At 30.6% G+C, this 18,687-nt stretch overlaps 1 protein-coding gene and 1 long non-coding RNA gene across 2 annotated transcripts; one reads left to right on the forward strand and one right to left on the reverse strand.

Annotated features, from left to right (window-relative positions):
• Positions 1–228: 228 nt before the first annotated feature.
• Positions 229–17,528, reverse strand: LOC105111282 (uncharacterized). The gene is made up of 3 exons (XR_839592.1): positions 17,426–17,528; positions 15,376–15,391; positions 229–240 (listed from the first exon to the last, which is right to left on the reverse strand). It is a non-coding gene; the product is annotated as an uncharacterized LOC105111282 (long non-coding RNA).
• Positions 9,686–12,425, forward strand: CEL3 (cellulase 3). Its single transcript, XM_011006588.1, has 6 exons — positions 9,686–9,956; positions 10,125–10,628; positions 11,061–11,210; positions 11,347–11,458; positions 11,571–11,734; positions 11,847–12,425. Exons 1-6 carry the CDS (start codon positions 9,756–9,758, stop codon positions 12,174–12,176), a joined length of 1,461 nt encoding a protein of 486 aa, XP_011004890.1. The 5' UTR covers positions 9,686–9,755; the 3' UTR covers positions 12,177–12,425.
• Positions 17,529–18,687: the final 1,159 nt, after the last annotated feature.

The raw sequence follows: 18,687 nt of genomic DNA on the forward strand, positions 1-18,687 counted from the left end.
ATATATGGAATGTTTTAAAGAATGAAAAAACTATTTATTTACATTTTAGATAAAGAAAAACATATAGAAAATTAAATTTGGATAATGTTAGTTAAAGGGAACATGGAATTGGTGAGGAATTTATGAGATGTAACAGAAATTATTAAGTATCATCCTTAAAATGATGATGGCTAAGCTAGGCCAATGAAAGGTTGACATGTGGGACAAAATATTTAAAATATCTTGTCATATATATAAGATCTTATAAATAAAAATCAATCAATAAAATAAAATTATATGTCATTGAAAAAGAACCTGAGAGCCTCTATAAAATTCTATAAATAGAGAACTTCACCCTAGAAAAAAAAAAGATTTTTAGAGATACAAATTTTATTTTAAGACAAACTCTTCAAGTAATGAAACTATCTTAAAAGCTCTCAACAAACAAAACTATATTTGATCAAGCATAAATACCCCATAGAAATTCTTCAACAACACTTTGAAAACAAATCAAAGATACTCTTGAAAGCATTAAATCATCAAATATTGTTCTTCAATACATATCTAAATTCAGGTTCTTGCGCGACATAAATCTTGGCTTGATTTTACAAATAAATCAAATTACCATATACCAAATTCAAGGGAAAGATAAAAGAATTGTTTATTCTTTTGTAAGAATATTTTAAATAGAGATTGTACCTAGTCATATATTTAATAAAATCAAATATTTATATACATGTGCTTATCGAATTTCAGGTACTCAAAATTGTGTTTATAAATTTCTAGCAACTCCACTAGGGACATCTATACCTCTTTTGTCTTCCTTTCAAAAGGAATTTCCAACAACCTCTCAATAACAACTAAGAAAAACATGATCATCATTGTCGCTTAAAAAAAAAAAAAACAAGGCTACTAATTTAAGTCATCAATATACTGTTGAAGATTCTTCAACCTATCATTGAAAATAAAATTTATCGTAGAGTTGTATATGCAAACTAAGCCAATTATTGAGCTGATTTCAGCATCGAATGCAAAGGAGGAATGAGAGTTTGCTCCAAAACTAAAGCTACAAGTATCTCCACAATAAGAGTCAAATGGGGTGTGTGGGCTTTTTTTTGACACTCAAGGTGATTACTCTGAAAATTCACTCATAAAGATTTCTCTATATCAATCATTAAGAAAGGTTTTGGGTTTTAGCATCATGTTAGTGATAATGATCGAGACTGCATCTTTGGAGAATCAAGTGGCTTTGGAGAATCAAGTGGCTGACTTATCAAAACTCATCAAAGGGCTTTCAAGTTCACTCGAGGCAAAAGAACACTAGATAACAAAGCTGATAAACAAACTCGAGAGCATGAACGAGGGAGGCCAAACTTCAACTATAAAGGATTTGCAAGTAGATCAATTAGATGTCGTTGAGGGTTCTACAATTAGAGCCACAAGGAATATCCACAGTATTATCAATGGCATCTTCACCACCAATTAACTAACAGAACTTATAAAAAAAAGTCATAACGGACAAAGTAGAAAGATCAATTCAACCTTTATATTTTTATGTGAAGCTGTACACCTAAAGGCTTGACTTGCTATGGATGCCTTTGAGCTATCAACCATCAAAGTCTTAATAATATAATGGAAGAGGGAATCCAAGGCAACATGCAGCTCATTTTGTGGAGACTTGCAACAATGTCAAAACTGATGGTGATCTCATGGTTAAACAGTTTGCTTATTCGATGAAAGGTAATGCCTTCGACTAGTATACTAACTTAAAGTATGACTCAATCGATAGTTGGAAGCTATTAGAACGCGAGTTTCTTAACCACTTCTACAACACTCATCGTGTGGTCAGTAAGATTGAACTCACCAATACACATCAATATAAGGAAAAGCATGTCATTGATTGTAAGGATCGACTCATCGGAACGTATGCGTTAAATATGTGTATTCAATGGATATATTAGGGACTACACTGTATTTTACAAGGCATCAAATCAAAGCCTTTTGAAGAATTAGCTAGTCAAGCACTTAACATGAAACTTAGCATTGTGGCTGCTAAAATCTCATAATTAACTATATAATAGCCCAAGAGCAATAAGCCTGAAGGTCATAGATTCAGAAATAATATTCTAAAAGTTGAAGAAAAATACTCTTTAATAACTAATTATGATGTTATAAAAGTACCAACAGGAGTCAAAATAAATGATTATGCAACACTGGCTACTTTTTAAAATGGTAAAAGAAAGAAGTCATCTTTGAAAGAGTGACAAGAAAAGGAGTATTTAACTAAGACATATCTAGAATGCTAGATCATTTGCTTAAAGCAAATCTCATTGAGCTACTGAAATTGAAACATACCAGAGAAGTAAACCAAATAAATAATCCAAATTATTACAAATATCATTACTTGATCACTCATTGTGTAGAAAATATTTTGTGTTGAAAGACAAGTTTATAAGGCTACATGAGAATGAGAAAATTATTTTTTATGATGAAGTAACAACTTTTTTAATATCACAAACATGATGAATTTGGGTTCACACCAGTCTCTACCAGAAACAAATTTTGGCTCCTTTGAACTTATGGAACTTGACATCCTTTTTCCTATGAGCTTATCAGAAAGTCAAGTTTCACATATAACCCTTATACTACAAGCTAGCAACTTAAAGCTTGATTCATCTAAGAATTATGATAACGAATGATGGACTTTAGTCATTGATAAAAGAGGAAGGAAAACGGTGTAGATGACAAAGCTAACTATAATAAAAATCTTGATGGTAAAGAAGATAATTGATAAGCCAATTTATTGAAAGATACGATGAAAGTCTACACTAGTTAAAAAACAAAAGGTTTTGCCAACTCAAAACTTAAAGAAGGCCATTACACTAAATGAAAACATGTTGAAGGAGCTAAAAAGGATAGAGCCATAAAGAAAAGTTATGATGACTCTTCAAACTTGCCTCATGGTGTATGCACCACGAAAATATCTTTCAAAAATAAAGATTTATTATTCGAATCAAAACTTTATAATTTCCTCCTCCTTTTTTTTTATCAAAGGTTATGCCATTGAAATGATGATGAATTATATTTTGATGGACGATGGTTTGATTGTCAATATACTACCTCTTAAAACCATAAAAGAGCTTTAGATTCCTATGAACAAACTCTTTTTAAGTCATATTATGATTCAAGGCTTTAATTAAAAAGGAAAAAACACCATGAAAAAGATATTATTATACTCATTAGAAGATATGAAGTTCAATGCAATTTTTCAGGTCATAAATACTAAAACTATTTATAACATGTTACTTGGACAACCATGGATACATGAAAATGATATCGTTTTCTCAACGCTCTACCAATACTTTAAATATTGTCAAAATAGACAAGTGAAAAAAATAGTAATAGATATCATATCCTTTACTATAATTGAAGCCCATTTTGCCTTAGTGAAATTATTAATTACTTAATACGGGTAAATGGATTGGTCATGATGTCCAATTATCAAAAGGTCATGATGTCCAATTTTATTTTTTATTTTTTTTGTCTAAACTCACCACCTTAACATCTTGGCTGCAAATGTTAATTTGATATATAGAAAAAAGGAATTATATGTAAACCGATATTTCTCGTTTCAATAATTGGTTGAATGACTTTTTTTCCTTGATCAATTACTATTATGGCATGTCTTTAAAATCAATTTGAGTCCTTATACTTTTGGTTAGAAGGCAAAGTTGATCCCTCTATTATATTGTGAGGTAAATTTTAAGTCATTGTGGTTTGTTTAATATGTGTTAAAATTTTAGAGGACACTATAATGTTAATCCTTTTTAGTGTGTGTTTGGATAGAGGTGTGGTTAGTTTCTTGATGTAATGCATATAAAAAACATATATTTATTATTTCATTAAACTATTTACAATTCCATCATGTATGAAATCCAACCGATAATAACTATATTTTATATTGGGATTGCGATCAAATTTTATAAATATTATGTCATCATGCGATCTCCTTCTAATTTATATAGTATTACTAAATAATATTAAATAGTATTTTTTTAATAAAATATAATTAAAAAAATTAAAATTTTTTTATTAAATCAAATACGGTCCAATACATTTAAATTTGAGTTGGACCAATTCAACCATAAATAATAAAAACATTCTTCATTATTCATTATTTACTTTAAGAAATGAACAGCGCAAAGTGAATTAATTTAATCTACACAAATAAACATATTAATATTTTTCAAATAACCTACATTTAAAACATAAATTATAGTGCATTCTACATCTAACAAACAATATTTTATATTTTATTAAACATTTTATTTATGTGATTTATTTTAAAAGTAAAAGCACTCATAATAAACAAACAGATAATAAGTCATTCCCCCACTTAATTGAAAGAAAATAAATAGATTAAGGCTGCCTAGTCTTTGCTCTCTCTTTTTCAGTTTTTTCAATAATAATAATAATAATAATAATTGATGAAGATTGGTGTTATTTTTGAAATTTATTCTAAAAATAATTGTATTATATTTATGATTTTTTAAGTTTTCAAACACACAAAATATAAATATACTATTTTGATATTTTTTATTAACTTTCTTTAACAATTATAAAATATTTTTGTTTTCAACAAAAACAATAATATCAATTAAAAACATTGTTTTGATTAAAATAAATAAGAGATACATTAATAAAAAATTTACCTTAATAAATAATTTTAAAAAATATATATATATTCAAATTTAATAATAATACTAAAATATTTTATGAGTCCTACATATTGTTTTAGATTTTTTAAAAAAAAAAAAAATAGGTCTCTCACATCAGAAAAGCATTCCCTAGGCTAAGTCAAGAGAAAACCCAGTTTAAGAAATAAACATAGGCCCATACTGAAAGGTCATTACTATGCACCCATACAGATCCAATTCACCTAAACTGGAGACCTTGCGGTCTCGTTAAGCGATGGAGCAATATTTTACTATTCTAGAAAAATATAAAAATAAATTTATGTTCAAATAATAAAATGAAAAAGAAAAGAAAAGGTGTTTCTTTCATATCTAAATCCATGTCGTGAAAAATATTTAGATGGTTACATTTTCATCTTTATTTCTACTTATAATTAATTGAAAAATAAAATCAACACTGTATAACACGCACAATAAGGGTCTTGCTAATCTCATTTTTGTGTTATTATTGCTAAGTTTATTTTTAATATTATAATATATGCTATGTTTTAAAATTATTTTTTATTTAAAAATATATTAAAATATTTTTTTATTTTTTATATTGATATATCAAAATTACCAAAAACATACTAAAATAAAACATTACCTTATTTTTTAAGAAAATATATTTAAAAAAAGCTTTCAAAATAAAATTTACTGTAATTCCAAACACCTCTGAATATCTTTATTTACATTTCAGCTGTTACTTTTTGAAATGTAATCACTTTCTCTTAGAACAAACAAATAGATTTCAAATTAGTTGTCTGACAAAGACAACAGGAGTGGCCGGCAGGCCCCAGCCCGTGCAAAAATTATTTTTTTTCCCTGCCTTTCTCTTAAATAATTATAAATTTTAGCTCTAGAATTATTAAAATTTAACTCTTGCCTTTTTTTTTTTTTTTTTATTTTGATCCTCCAATTCTAATGCGCCGGCTCCACTCCACCTCTGGAAACAGCCTAAAAAAGTATAATACCATTTACCAGTGCTAAAAAAATAAAAAAACCTAAAGTTACGTAAGAATTCATCATAAAACTCAATAGAATTGTGAAGCATCAGCTGATATAACTGCTGCCCCAGAGACGACGTGGGCCCTCGGCTCTCGTCTCATCTACAGCTTTAAATTCCGGCCTGCTCCGTGGTTAATTTGAGACTCCACCGGTCCAGGACTTATTAAAAAAATAAAATTAGTTAAAATTTAGCTTAACCAACTAATTTCGTGGGAACTTGTTAAAAATTTAATTATAATTTATTAATTATTATTTTTATTAAAATAAAATTATTTTAATATAAAAAAAAATTAAAATTAATTTTGATGACTTAATAACCCGGTCAAAATTCAATGACTTGAGTTTTAGATCAGGTTTAAAAACCTGATTTAAAAACATTGGTTTTATTTATGCAAGTCTTATTTTTTTTATTCAGTTAATTTAATATATAAAGAAAATATTGTATATAGTAAACACAACATTTAAAAAAAAAAAATGAGTGCTAGATTCTTAAATCTGAGTTGAACAAATTAGGATTTGGATATGGACGAACAAATTGACAGCCATAATTTATGAATACTTCTTTCGTATGAATTAAGATATATACTTCACTGGTAAAAAAAATTAACATATTTTATAATTTCTTACACTTTAAGTGATAAACTATAATAAAACACAGCACACCCACACACATGTATGCGTCCTTGTATAGTAGTGTACATCTATATGTATGTCGTGAATATTATTAAAGAACGTTAAAATGAGTGATTTTAACATTGCTATTATCCTTCTAAATTACACCTAATCGATAATTTGTTATTTTTAGAAAGGATTAGTTGTGCTTAATTAAGATATTCGATACTCATAATTATTTGTTTATTTCTTAAAAAAATAGTAAAATATAAATATGTACAGGATAAGTTAATATTTCAATAACATTTCATTAATTAAAGTATCATATTTGCATTCCTTAGGTTGCAAATTACATAGCAAATCCTCTTAGATTTTTTTTTAAATTCTCATATAAGTTTTTATCATCTTAAATGGTTAAATTGCTTTTAGTTTTTGTTATATTTGATAAGAAATTCCTCCCTTTGTTTTCTTTTTCCAAATTTCTTTAAATATAGCTTTTCATTAGAGTGAAATTTATTTGATTTTGACAATTTATCTAACAATAATTAGATCCATACGAGTAGCTCTTACAGTGGTTTTTCTAAAATTTTGAATTTTTTTGTTTTAAATTAATTTTTTTGATATTTTAGATCATTTTAATATGTTAATATTAAAAATAAATTTCAAAAAATAAAAAAAAAAATATTATTTTAAAATATTTTCAAATAAAAAATACTTTAAAAAGCAATCTTTACTACAATATTAAACGGGCTTTAAACAGGCACATATGAGGTTTTTTTTACCTTAATATATATAAGAAGAATTTATAAAATAACATATTTCGTAAAATATTTTAAAAAATTGCATTGCTTAGATGCCACTTGCGATACTACTATCTTAAATTATTAAATATACTACAAAAAATTACATGAAAAAAAAAATTTAAAAGGATGTCATCATCATTATCATAAAAAATATATTATCAAGATAAATATAACAATATAGAAAATGTCACTAAAATTATTTTGTTTATAATTTTTTGAAGGTGATATACAATTTTATTAACAATTTATAATATCAAAAAAAATTTATATAAATATTCAAAAAAATATTTTGTTGAAATTCTCTAGTAGTGATATAAATATTTTGTCCACGTTTATGATTTTACATAAAGATCATTTAATTTGCACAGACCCTTACCAAGAGAAAGTCAAAGTCCGCCACTATAGGAAACCTATCCACATCTAATTTCTGCAAACAAAAATTCCATTACATGTCAAGTGGGTCACATGCATAATTTTTGTAACATGCTAAATTTGAAAAACCAGCACTCCTCTCTCCAATCTCTTAGGTCTAACCCTAATCCTGTTCATCTCCAGGTTTTTCAAGGCGTTCATGTGCTCGTCAAAGGCTATAAGGTGACATGCACCAATAATGTCGTTTCCCTCTGAAATTTCTTGACGAAAACAAGGAAAAAAGTGAAAGGAGTTCTGGCTTAGCCCTGAAGCGTTGGAATTAACAAAGGAAAGGTAGGATAGGAAAGGAATCCCAAGAAGGAGAGAATCAAATGAAAGCAACCACACCCATTCACCTCCTCGAAACAGTGTTCCATTTTTATTTTTTTCTGGCGCCGATATCTTTGCGCGATCCAAGGGCTCAGCAGCATGCGCCATTCACGCCTCTTCTTTTTCATCTGAATTTGACCCAGGGAAAGGAACAGATGAAGATTACTCGGCAAATTTCCACTAATTAGCCGTTATTTTATGCAGTTTTTTCGGTTATAATGTGATCATTTTCTTGGTGTACATATTTCTCGAGATGAACGAGACCCGAAAAGCCAAAAATTTGTAAGCAGTGGTCGGGTATTGACCGAACAGGATGGTGCTAAATGAAGATAATGGCGCATGAGCCACTCGAGTGTGTTGTTTTATCACATGAAAATAAAATTAATGGCCCAACACTATCTTTTCAGGACCCATTTGGATTAGGTGCCATGATGTTCATAAACCGCAGTCTAAGATAAAGCAGCAGTGGTTCGGTGGTGCTGTTACACTTTGAAGTGCTAAAACATTATAAAGAAAAAGAACAGAATTAATGCATATAATTAGAGGAAGGGGGGAATCGGGGCTCATGGAAAAAGTTCATGTTTTTCCACTTTCCCAAAATTTAAAATTGTCCTTTTAGGTAAAATAAATCAAAAGTATTATTGATATTGCCGTAGTAGTTACACTACTTTTTGAAATGTAGAAATATATTAAAACAATATATTTTTTAATTTTTAAAATTTATTTTTGATATTAATACATTAAAATAATCCAAAAAATGAAAAAAATTATTTTTTAATTAAAAAAAACAGCATTTCTCCACCAAAAACAAATAAGGTAAAAGTGTCACTCACCTCTAAACTCATTGAAGGTAAAAGAATATCCATTGATGGGATGAAATTTAGAAATTCTTGATTTGTTTTCTTCGATTGAGCTGCATGTTTATTATCTTGTGATTTTGTGAGTTGTGACTATAGTACAAAAATAAAAGAAAAAGTCAAGGACATTAGCTGCATCAATAATGTCTTTCCTATGCTTTTTTCTGTACTGTGATTCGTGTATGGTAGACAACCTCTGGAGGGGAGCGTTTGTGACATTATTCAGCTCGTGGTCCAAGTCTACTGTCGAGTTCTCATCAGCCTCTTAATAAACTAAAAAAAAAAAAATTCATTTGGCCTCCTCTCAAAAAACAGTCACATAGATTTGGGAATCAAATAAAATGTATTCTGGGATAATTTATAGATGAAGGGAATAATATACTTATTTTTGGAAAAAATAAAAGGAGTAATGTTAATATTCTTACTAAACCCTCCCCCCCCCCCCCCCCCCCCCCCCCCCCCCCACATACTACTAATCCCCCTTCCTCCTCCAATCCTCCTCCTCTTCTCCATCTCTGAAGCCCAATTTACGCCCCGAATCTTTTTATTATTGGATTAACGATATCCTTGTTTTTAATTAATGCATGAGATTTCGATGAAATTAAGTGTGCTTAGAAATAATATTTGATAAAATTATCCAAATTGTGATTTTGTAATATACAAACGATCATGGATTCAAATTCAAGATATATCCCATGAATTCCAATCAATTGGAGTTTAATATTACATGCTTGCTTTCTTGGCCATACATGATTACTTCATACATTGCATGGGCAACTTTTGCGTCGTAGGGAATCCTAAAATCATCAGACAAAGTTTGAACCTAATTATATCAAAGCCCTTAAATGATTTAATATCAGCAACAATAAAAAAGGGAAGTCTTCAATGGAAAAGCCTTGATTTGCGGTAAGGGAAATCCCCGTGAGACTTTTCTCTTTTATATATATATAGGAATGTCATTGTTAATCAGTCATAAACAAAGCATATACTTTGGTACTTGCTAGCTTAGGATTCCAGTGAAAATGAGAAGGGGAGCTTCCTTTTGCCTCTTGTTTTCGCTGTCATTTGCTCTCTTGGGTTTTGTCCAAGCCAAACCCAATTACAAGGAAGCCCTAGCAAAGTCCATACTGTTTTTTCAAGGTCAGAGGTCAGGGAGGCTCCCCAGATCCCAACAGCTCGCATGGAGGTCCGATTCCGGGCTCTCTGATGGCTTATTCGCCCACGTATGTCGCCGTTCTTGTTCTTTACTGTTACTACTATTATTCCAATATATAGTCCATACTTTTCTCATGCATTTGCAATATTTTATTCTATTTCTTTTACGTCTAATGTCAATTAAGGATTTTCTTAAGAGATCGAGTCTTTAAAAACCGTGTTTATCATTTACACAGGTGGATTTAACTGGAGGGTACTATGATGCTGGAGACAATGTCAAATTTAATTTCCCAATGGCCTTCACCACGACAATGCTCTCATGGAGCACGCTGGAGTATGGCAAGAGACTGGGACCTGAATTACCAAATGCAAGGGCCGCAATCCGTTGGGCCACGGACTATCTTCTAAAATGTGCCACCGCCACCCCTGGTAAGCTCTATGTGGGTGTTGGTGATCCGAATGTCGATCACAAGTGCTGGGAGAGGCCAGAGGACATGGACACAGTCCGAACCGTGTTTTCGGTCTCGGCAAGAAACCCTGGCTCGGATGTTGCCGGTGAGACCGCCGCGGCATTAGCTGCCGCCTCAATGGTTTTTCGAAAAGTCGATCGTAAATACTCGGCTTTGCTACTGAGAACAGCCAGGAAGGTTTTTCAATTTGCCATGCAATACCAAGGTGCCTATAGTGATTCTCTTGGATCAGCAGTGTGCCCATTTTACTGCTCGTATTCTGGTTATAAGGTAAGATTGGCTAGTAAATGAGGAAAACATTTGGTTTATTTCTTTTCCTTTTTCTTTCTTGTTTTTTTTAAGGTAAAGAATATTTCAACTAGAATCTTTTCTAGTGGGCTTGCCTGCTGCGTCTTCTGGGTAGACTAGTCATGCAAAACATATTAGGCCAACAGTTGGAGAAAGTGGACTAATATTAGGTAACGGATTTGGCACAAATATTGGCAACTTCTATATAAGGTTTTCGGAAAGAAAGTTAAATTATATTTTTTCTTACAAAACCTTATGCATAGTTGACTTTCGAGCAGAAAATGATCAGTGTTGTTCTGGATTCAAACTTCGCTATCAATGTCCAAAGTGAACTCATTTGTAAATTATTCAATCTCAGAGTCAAAAGACATGAAAGGATGACCTTGTTATTTTGTTTTTAATTTCTTTTTTCAGGATGAACTATTGTGGGGAGCTGCATGGCTGTTCAGGGCAACAAACGAAATGTCCTACTATAAGATCTTGAAGTCCTTGGGAGCTGACGACCAACCTGACTTATTCAGCTGGGACAACAAGTATGCTGGTGCTCATGTTCTTTTATCGAGGGTAAGTGACAACTCTTGAATTTACAATATTTATCTACTTTATTCGATTTTTTAAACATTGTAATGACTGCCAGCTTGTTCATAAATATATAGGGGGAAAAAACTTCAAAAATTAAGTATTGTTATTTATTTTGCAGCGAGCATTGCTCCACAACGACAAAAACTTCGAGCAATTTGAAGGAGAAGCAGAAAATTTCATGTGCCGGATCTTACCCAACTCACCTTATAAAACTACACAATATACACAGGGTAAGACCGCCTCTCTCTCTCTCTCTCTTTCTATATATATATATATATATTATGTTTTGTTGTTTCCAACATTTAAAATTTTATCCAACACAACAATTTCATTGTGACGCAGGAGGGTTGATGTACAAGCTACCTGAAAGCAACCTCCAATATGTGACATCCATAACATTCTTGCTCACGACTTATGCTAAATACATGAAAGCAACCAGGCACACCTTCAACTGTGGCAATCTCTTAGTCACTCCAAATTCCCTGTTATATGTGGCTAAAAGACAGGCAAGCTATAAAGGCTTTTTTTTCCTCTATGAATTAGATTAATCTATAATTTCTTTCTTTTCTTGCTCAACGTTTGGTCTTCTACTACTAATTAACTTAAGGAACTTTATAGGTGGATTACATACTAGGGGAGAATCCAATTCGAATGTCCTACATGGTAGGATTCGGGCCAAATTTTCCTAAGAGAATTCACCATAGAGGTTCTTCTTTGCCATCATTGGCAAGCCACCCTCAAGCTATAGGTTGTGATAGTGGCTTCGAGCCTTTCTTCCATTCAGCAAATCCTAATCCTAACATCTTAACCGGAGCTATTGTGGGCGGTCCGAACCAGAATGATGGCTACCCAGATGAACGCAGCGATTATAGTCATTCGGAGCCTGCTACATACATCAACGCTGCTATGGTTGGACCCTTGGCATACTTTGCTGCTACCTTAAATTAGCTATCAAGACATCACGGTCTCTTTCAAGCAACTGTTTCTTGTATATATATCTATTATGCTCGCTCCAAAATGGGGTTAGTCTTCTCACCAAAAAGAGTGAGATTTGAATTGCTTTCTTTAGTTATTTCCCTAGTTTCAAGTGATGTTTAGGACATCAGCTGTGTTCAAGTTCAAATGAACTTCCATGAACAAACAGTTCAATGTTTCTTTCTCTACCACCAAATTACATAATTGGTCGATTGCAGTTTAGAAGTAGGATAATATATAGATCAAGGTAAGTCTTTCACATCTTAAATCGAAATACAAGAAACGAGCTAAAAAATTTGACAGCAGCAGACATAGGATAGCTAAAAAAATCAAGTTGTACGATCACGGACAACAAGAAAGCGAAGGCTTCAACAAATATATATTATATGTGAATCTGAAATTAAGGGAAACAAAAGGCACCCTGACCCTTTATTGCCATCCAGTTGGATCCTACTTCCACACATCAGAGATAAAGAAAAATTTAACCCATATCCCCACAATCATGTTCGAACTCACCACCAAACTAATTTACATATCAGTGTAATAGTCTTCCTTTATTCTGCTCTACTGGGTAACAAACTTTAAGTGAACTATCATGCTGCCAATCATTTTTGTGCTCGTTTAGTTCCTCTGGCAGTTTATGTCAATCTGTTAAAAAAACTTCTCGAGCAACAATAATAACCTAGTTGCAAATGTTCATCAGCTTTTAATTAGTTGTATCGGTAAACGACAAACCGGCAAGCAGTGAAAGTATAGAACTATGATACAAGGATAAAGATTGCACGGTACTCTAAAAAAAAAAAGTGTATCTTAAAGGTGTGTGAGGAGCATAAATATGAGGGGAAAAAATGTGGTAAAGGGGTGTTAAGTAAGAGACAGAAACTCGTAAAAAATGGATAATTACAAAAAGAAATTTTTAAGAAGAGGTGATGGATGACATATTTATATGTATAAATTTGGATACTTTACTATTAGTATTGTGATAAATGTCCTTATATGCAATAATGTGTTAAAAAAAATACATGAATAACATCCTCAAATCTTATTAAAAAATAAATAAAGGTTAGTCTATGTCATCCCTAACAAGCTATGCTACGAATATATCAAGCCAAATCTCTCTAAACACCCCGTGTTTAGCCTCATGGTTAGTCAAAGATTGCTACTTTTCTCCATAATCCCTATCAATTGATCAAAGCAATTAAACAACTAGATAACATTGTAGCTCCATCTAAAATAGTACAACTATTAGAAATAGAAAGATGGAACAATGCACAGAGTTTTATATATTGGCCCTCTTTATAAGAGGTTTTCTTTTTATGAAAAGAAAAGTTGTCATGCATAACAAAGATCACAAGAAAAGGTCATATGATTTGTTCAAAATACATATATACATATGTATGGTTTTGAGTAAGGCTTCATAAAAAGACTAGTCTTTTTTGGAGGAGGGTTCATGAGTTTAAAAGAAACAAAAATGTATTTAAATTTTGAATCAATATCTCTAAAAGTGAAAAAAAATATATTTAAAATGTGGTCTTAAAAAATTTATGTTTGTTAAATGTTGAGAATGAGTGTAGTTCTTCATTTGAAATGTAAAGGAAAAGATAGGTAAAGAGTTTTGACCCTTAAATGGATAGAAAAAAAAAAGTAAAAACAAAGTTTTTTCATTCAAAAATATTATAACATGATATCATAACATATTATAACATATATTATAAAATATTATATTGTGAGGGTACTTCTTCATTTTAAATGTAAAGGAAAAGATAGGTAAAGAGTTTTTGACTCTTAAATGATAAAAAGTGAAAACAAGGTTTTTTTTATTCAAAATTAAAAATATAAAAATTAAGTGTGCTTATCAAAACTGTCTTGGTAGCCCTTTAAAACACAACATGTTATGTAGAGGTTGTCTAATCACCCTTGATCAACTTGTTATACAGGAGGATATTTAGATAGTTCTTGAGGTATAACCTTATTTTTTAAAAGTTTATTCTTTAAACTAAGAAAACTCTATAATTCTTACAAATGGTTAACTACCATTGATAATGTAGGAAAAGTTATTCTATTAAAAAATAATAAGATCTTGATGGTCTAATATATCCCTCTTGTATTAAAGAATTCTTGAGCAGAAAATGGTTTATAATTTGAAAGTATATTTAGTATTTGCATGTATAAAAACTTAATAGGTCCTCCTTGTATGTAGGTTTTTTTAGCATAGAAAATGGTGTTATGCATCTAAAAAATAGCTTTTACATTTTCATTAATGAAAATCATACAAATCCTCTTGTTTGTAGGCCTTTTGACATGTATAAAGGGGTTTTGTAACTCGAAAACAACCTTTGTATTTTCATAAATAAGAAAAAAAATCTATAGTTTCCTTGCATGAGGACTTTTTTTAAACATGAAAGAAGGCAACACACAACATGAGTAATTTATAAAGTTTGAGAAAAATAAAACCCTTGAAAATTAATAGATCTTGTTAAGATTTTCTAAAAGGTCTTCTTTTTTATAAGGATATATATAGGATAAACCTTATGGAAATTTCAAAATTAAAAACTTTTAATAGGATTTTCATTAGAGAATCCTTTGTAAAGATTATGAAGATAAAACCCCTGACAATGTGCAATTAACAGAATCTTTAGGAGGGTTATGAAATTAGATCTTTAATAAAATTTTAACTAATAAACTCTTGTAAAGCTGCAAGAAATAAAACCTTATAAAGACTTGTGAGGGTTATGGAAATGTCCTTTCATAAGGGTCTAACTAGCAAATTTTTATAAGGGTTATAAAAAGAAGACTTAGTCAATCCCTATAAAGGTTGTGAAAACGAGACCTTTAATAAGAGTCTAACTAGCAAAATATTATTAGTATTGTGACAGCTAGACATTGCAATCATCGATTATTTTTTTTTTGAAAAAAAATAAATATCTAACATATTTATGGGAAAAATATTCACCTTTAAGAAATTATCAACTAATATTATAATCACTATATATCCTAACTAGTCAATAGAAATTCTATAATATAAAACTAGTTATGTGAAAGTAAAGATATTATCATTTCTTAAACATTCTACTTGAAGTTGGCTACATTATTGGTTTTGTCTAAAATTATTAAGAGTTTTTCGTCTTTTTTTTCCTATTATATTCTTGATTATAACGTCAGTGAACAGTACTTATGAATATTTCTAACTCTAGTATTAGTAAATATTGCACAAACCCAAAAAAATATGATATTCTTGACTCTAATACTAGTGAACAAGTTTACAAAACTTTGAATTTTTAATAAAAAAAAACATATTTTCAATGCTTTTTTCTTTTTGTTTACTCTTTTTATTATTTACTTTTTTATTAGACAAGAATAAAAAAAAATATTACTAAACAAATTTGCATTTAACAATAATGGTTCTCAAATTAAGCATATAATAAAAAAAACATCGTAAACAAAAGAAATAAAACAAAGTATTTATGGAATTTTTTAATATTAAAAAAAGGTTTATTTAACCAAATATCAAAAACAAAAAAAAATAAAATGCATGACAAAAACATAAAAATATATTTTGTTGAATACAACCTTAACAAAAGCAATTTGAACTGCCTGGACATAAGATCTAGATCCGACCCAATTTTTTTTAAGCTATATCTAGCCCAGTTGTACAGGCTCAGCGGCATGGCCTGGTCACTGATCCAACCCAGTGACCAGGCGGGCAAAAAACGAGAACGCACGCCGCACGTTCAGTACAGTGTAGGAGTAATTAAAACTCAAGCGGGGAAGGAAGGGAGGGAGACTTACCTGGTATGCTACCGCTGATGGCGACGACGAAGCTTGAGGGAGATCGGTCTACTGGACTGGCCACGCCTCGTTCTTCTCCTCTGCTTGTGCTTTTACTTCTCTCCGGCCGTCCTTCTCTTCCGGTTTCACTGTTTTTCTTTATGTTCGTTAGCTCTTTCTTGGTAGTCTCCCTCCTGTCTTCTTTTTTTTCCTCTTTTTTGGTTACAACCCCTCTCTCCCTTTTATAAGCTCCCCTAATGCTTATCTCCCCAGGACCGTGATAAGGCCTAGGGACATTGTGTTTCGGTCGAATTGGGGCACCAACAGTCCTGGCCATGCCAGACTATTGGTGGCGGTTTCCTCGGCCTGCTGGCGATCTTGTGGCGGTGGAGGGATGTTGGCTTAAACGGGGTCCTGTTCTTGGTATTCATTTCATTGCTTGGTCTGGCAGAATTTCCCTTTGCAGGTGGCATCCCCAACTTCCAGACGAAGAAGAGAAGGAAACGGCGTCGTTTCAGGGTAAATGGCAAATTGCAATTTGGTCCTTAATTTGACATTTTATTCAGGCCCTGGATAAATTATAATTAGACCCCTGTATTTCAGTACCTTTTACAAAACAGTTCCTGACTTCCAACTAATCTATTCAATCCTTAATTGACTCTTTAATGTTTAATTCTTTCAAAATCACCCCTGAAAAATTAATTAAACTCCTTATAATACCCTCACCTTTTCATTTTGGCCCATGAACTTTAATTCTTGCAATTTTAATTAAAATCAGCCCTGAATTTTAATATTTATTCAATCAAGCCTCTAATTTCATTAATTAAATTAATTTAAAGTTTTAATTAAGTTCCTAAACTTATCAATTCTTCAATTAAATTCTTCATTTCATTAATTAAATTAATTTAAAGTTTAATTAAGTCCTTAAACTTATGAATTCTTTTAATTTCTATCAAATTAGCTCCCAAATTTATAATTCCACCTTGATTGACTTTTAAAATTTTCAATTTGTATTGCCTTGACCTAAATTTCAATTTTTCTTCATTCATTCCATTTTTTTTCATTTCATTTTCTTTTTATTTTATAAAAATAGAAATTAAAAAAAAATTGAATTAGAACAAAAACAACCATTAATATGGATGAAACTTTTAGTGAAATGCTTTCAGTAACATGAGTGATTTATTCAAAATGTTTGAATATAAGTGTTTTCATACCTACTTTCTTATACGTCATTTTGTCTAGTCTTTTAAAGGAATTAGAGTTGTTTGTGTACCTAATAATGCATGTAATAGAGATACATGTTGTATTTCTCATTACATAAGTGGGAGAGTGCACGATGTTATTTTTTATAACTAAAACAACATTGTAATATTCTCAATTATGGAATTAAACAAAGCAATTATACTATTGAAGATTTGTGGGTTATTTTTTTTGTTAGCTTATTTAAGATTTACTAAAATTTTAGTAAAGTCTTCCCTATACTGAAAAATCTCAAGTTATCGATAATTTATCTTGCACACATTTCATGTTTGTTCTGCAATCACCACATATTCATATTGCATCTCAATCACAATTATTACTAGTCACAAGTATAAAAATCCACAAATTCATTGCAAGCATAAAATTTACAACACTAACGAAATGGTAATTAAACATGGATCGTAACATTAATATTACAAGCATAAAATAGTAGAAATTTTAAATCTTGATAATTAATATAAAGAGATATTAATACCATTCAGGTCATATAATTACTTAAAGCAAAATATATTGACATTCATTTCATTCCAAATTCATACAAAAAGAATTAGAAACACTAACTTCCTGATTCATACAAAACGAATTAGAAACATGAAATTCTTAATTCATACAAAAAGAACTAGACACCTAGGACATTATTCCTGGCGTGAAGGGGAAGGACTTGCAACATTAAATGTGAAAAAAATTATATTAAAAATAAAAATACAGCAAAGATGATGGAGAGTCACTACTACATGTATCTATGTATATAGTTACCTACTCGATAATACATAATCATAGTTGTCAAAAAATATCTACACTTAACTCTTTCTTTATTACATATAGAGCATATCATTCCACAACCCCACCATGGTTTTCTTTTTCAATTATTACCCATTGTCATTCACTAGGTACACCCATCTTATTACCTTGCCCTAAGTTTCAGGGAGGTCACTGCCAACACCACAAACTCTTATTAGTGCTATTAGTCGCCTTTACTTGGATGCACTAATCAAATTCTTGAAAATGCCAACATGAACTTAACTAGTCAAAGCCATTAACTATTTCCAACCTACAATAGTCAATCAATTACTTTCCACCTCACTTTAAAGATTTTCTAGTAATGTTGATGTCAAGGTCTCTTGACATCATTAGCTTTCTTCTTAGGAAGACAATTAAGTTATCATGGGATTGTCAATACTAAAATTATCTAGTGGTATCATTAACTATTCCTGACAAGAATAATTATAATCAAGTTCAACATTTGTTATATTTCCATTAAGATCATGTATGCTAGCAATTCTTGCTAACATCATTAGTCACCCTTATTCGGGATCGACTAATCAAGTTAAGAGGTAGTTATTTTGGATTTATCATTACAGATTATTTTTCAGAATCAAATTCTATAAGTCCACAACCAAAATCAAATTTCGATTCACATCCATTTTATCATATATTTCCTTTCTTTAACCATATA

Source organism: Populus euphratica, unplaced genomic scaffold, assembly GCF_000495115.2.
Source record: "Populus euphratica unplaced genomic scaffold, PopEup_1.0 scaffold461.1, whole genome shotgun sequence".
In the NCBI taxonomy this organism is placed as follows: Eukaryota; Viridiplantae; Streptophyta; class Magnoliopsida; order Malpighiales; family Salicaceae; genus Populus; species Populus euphratica.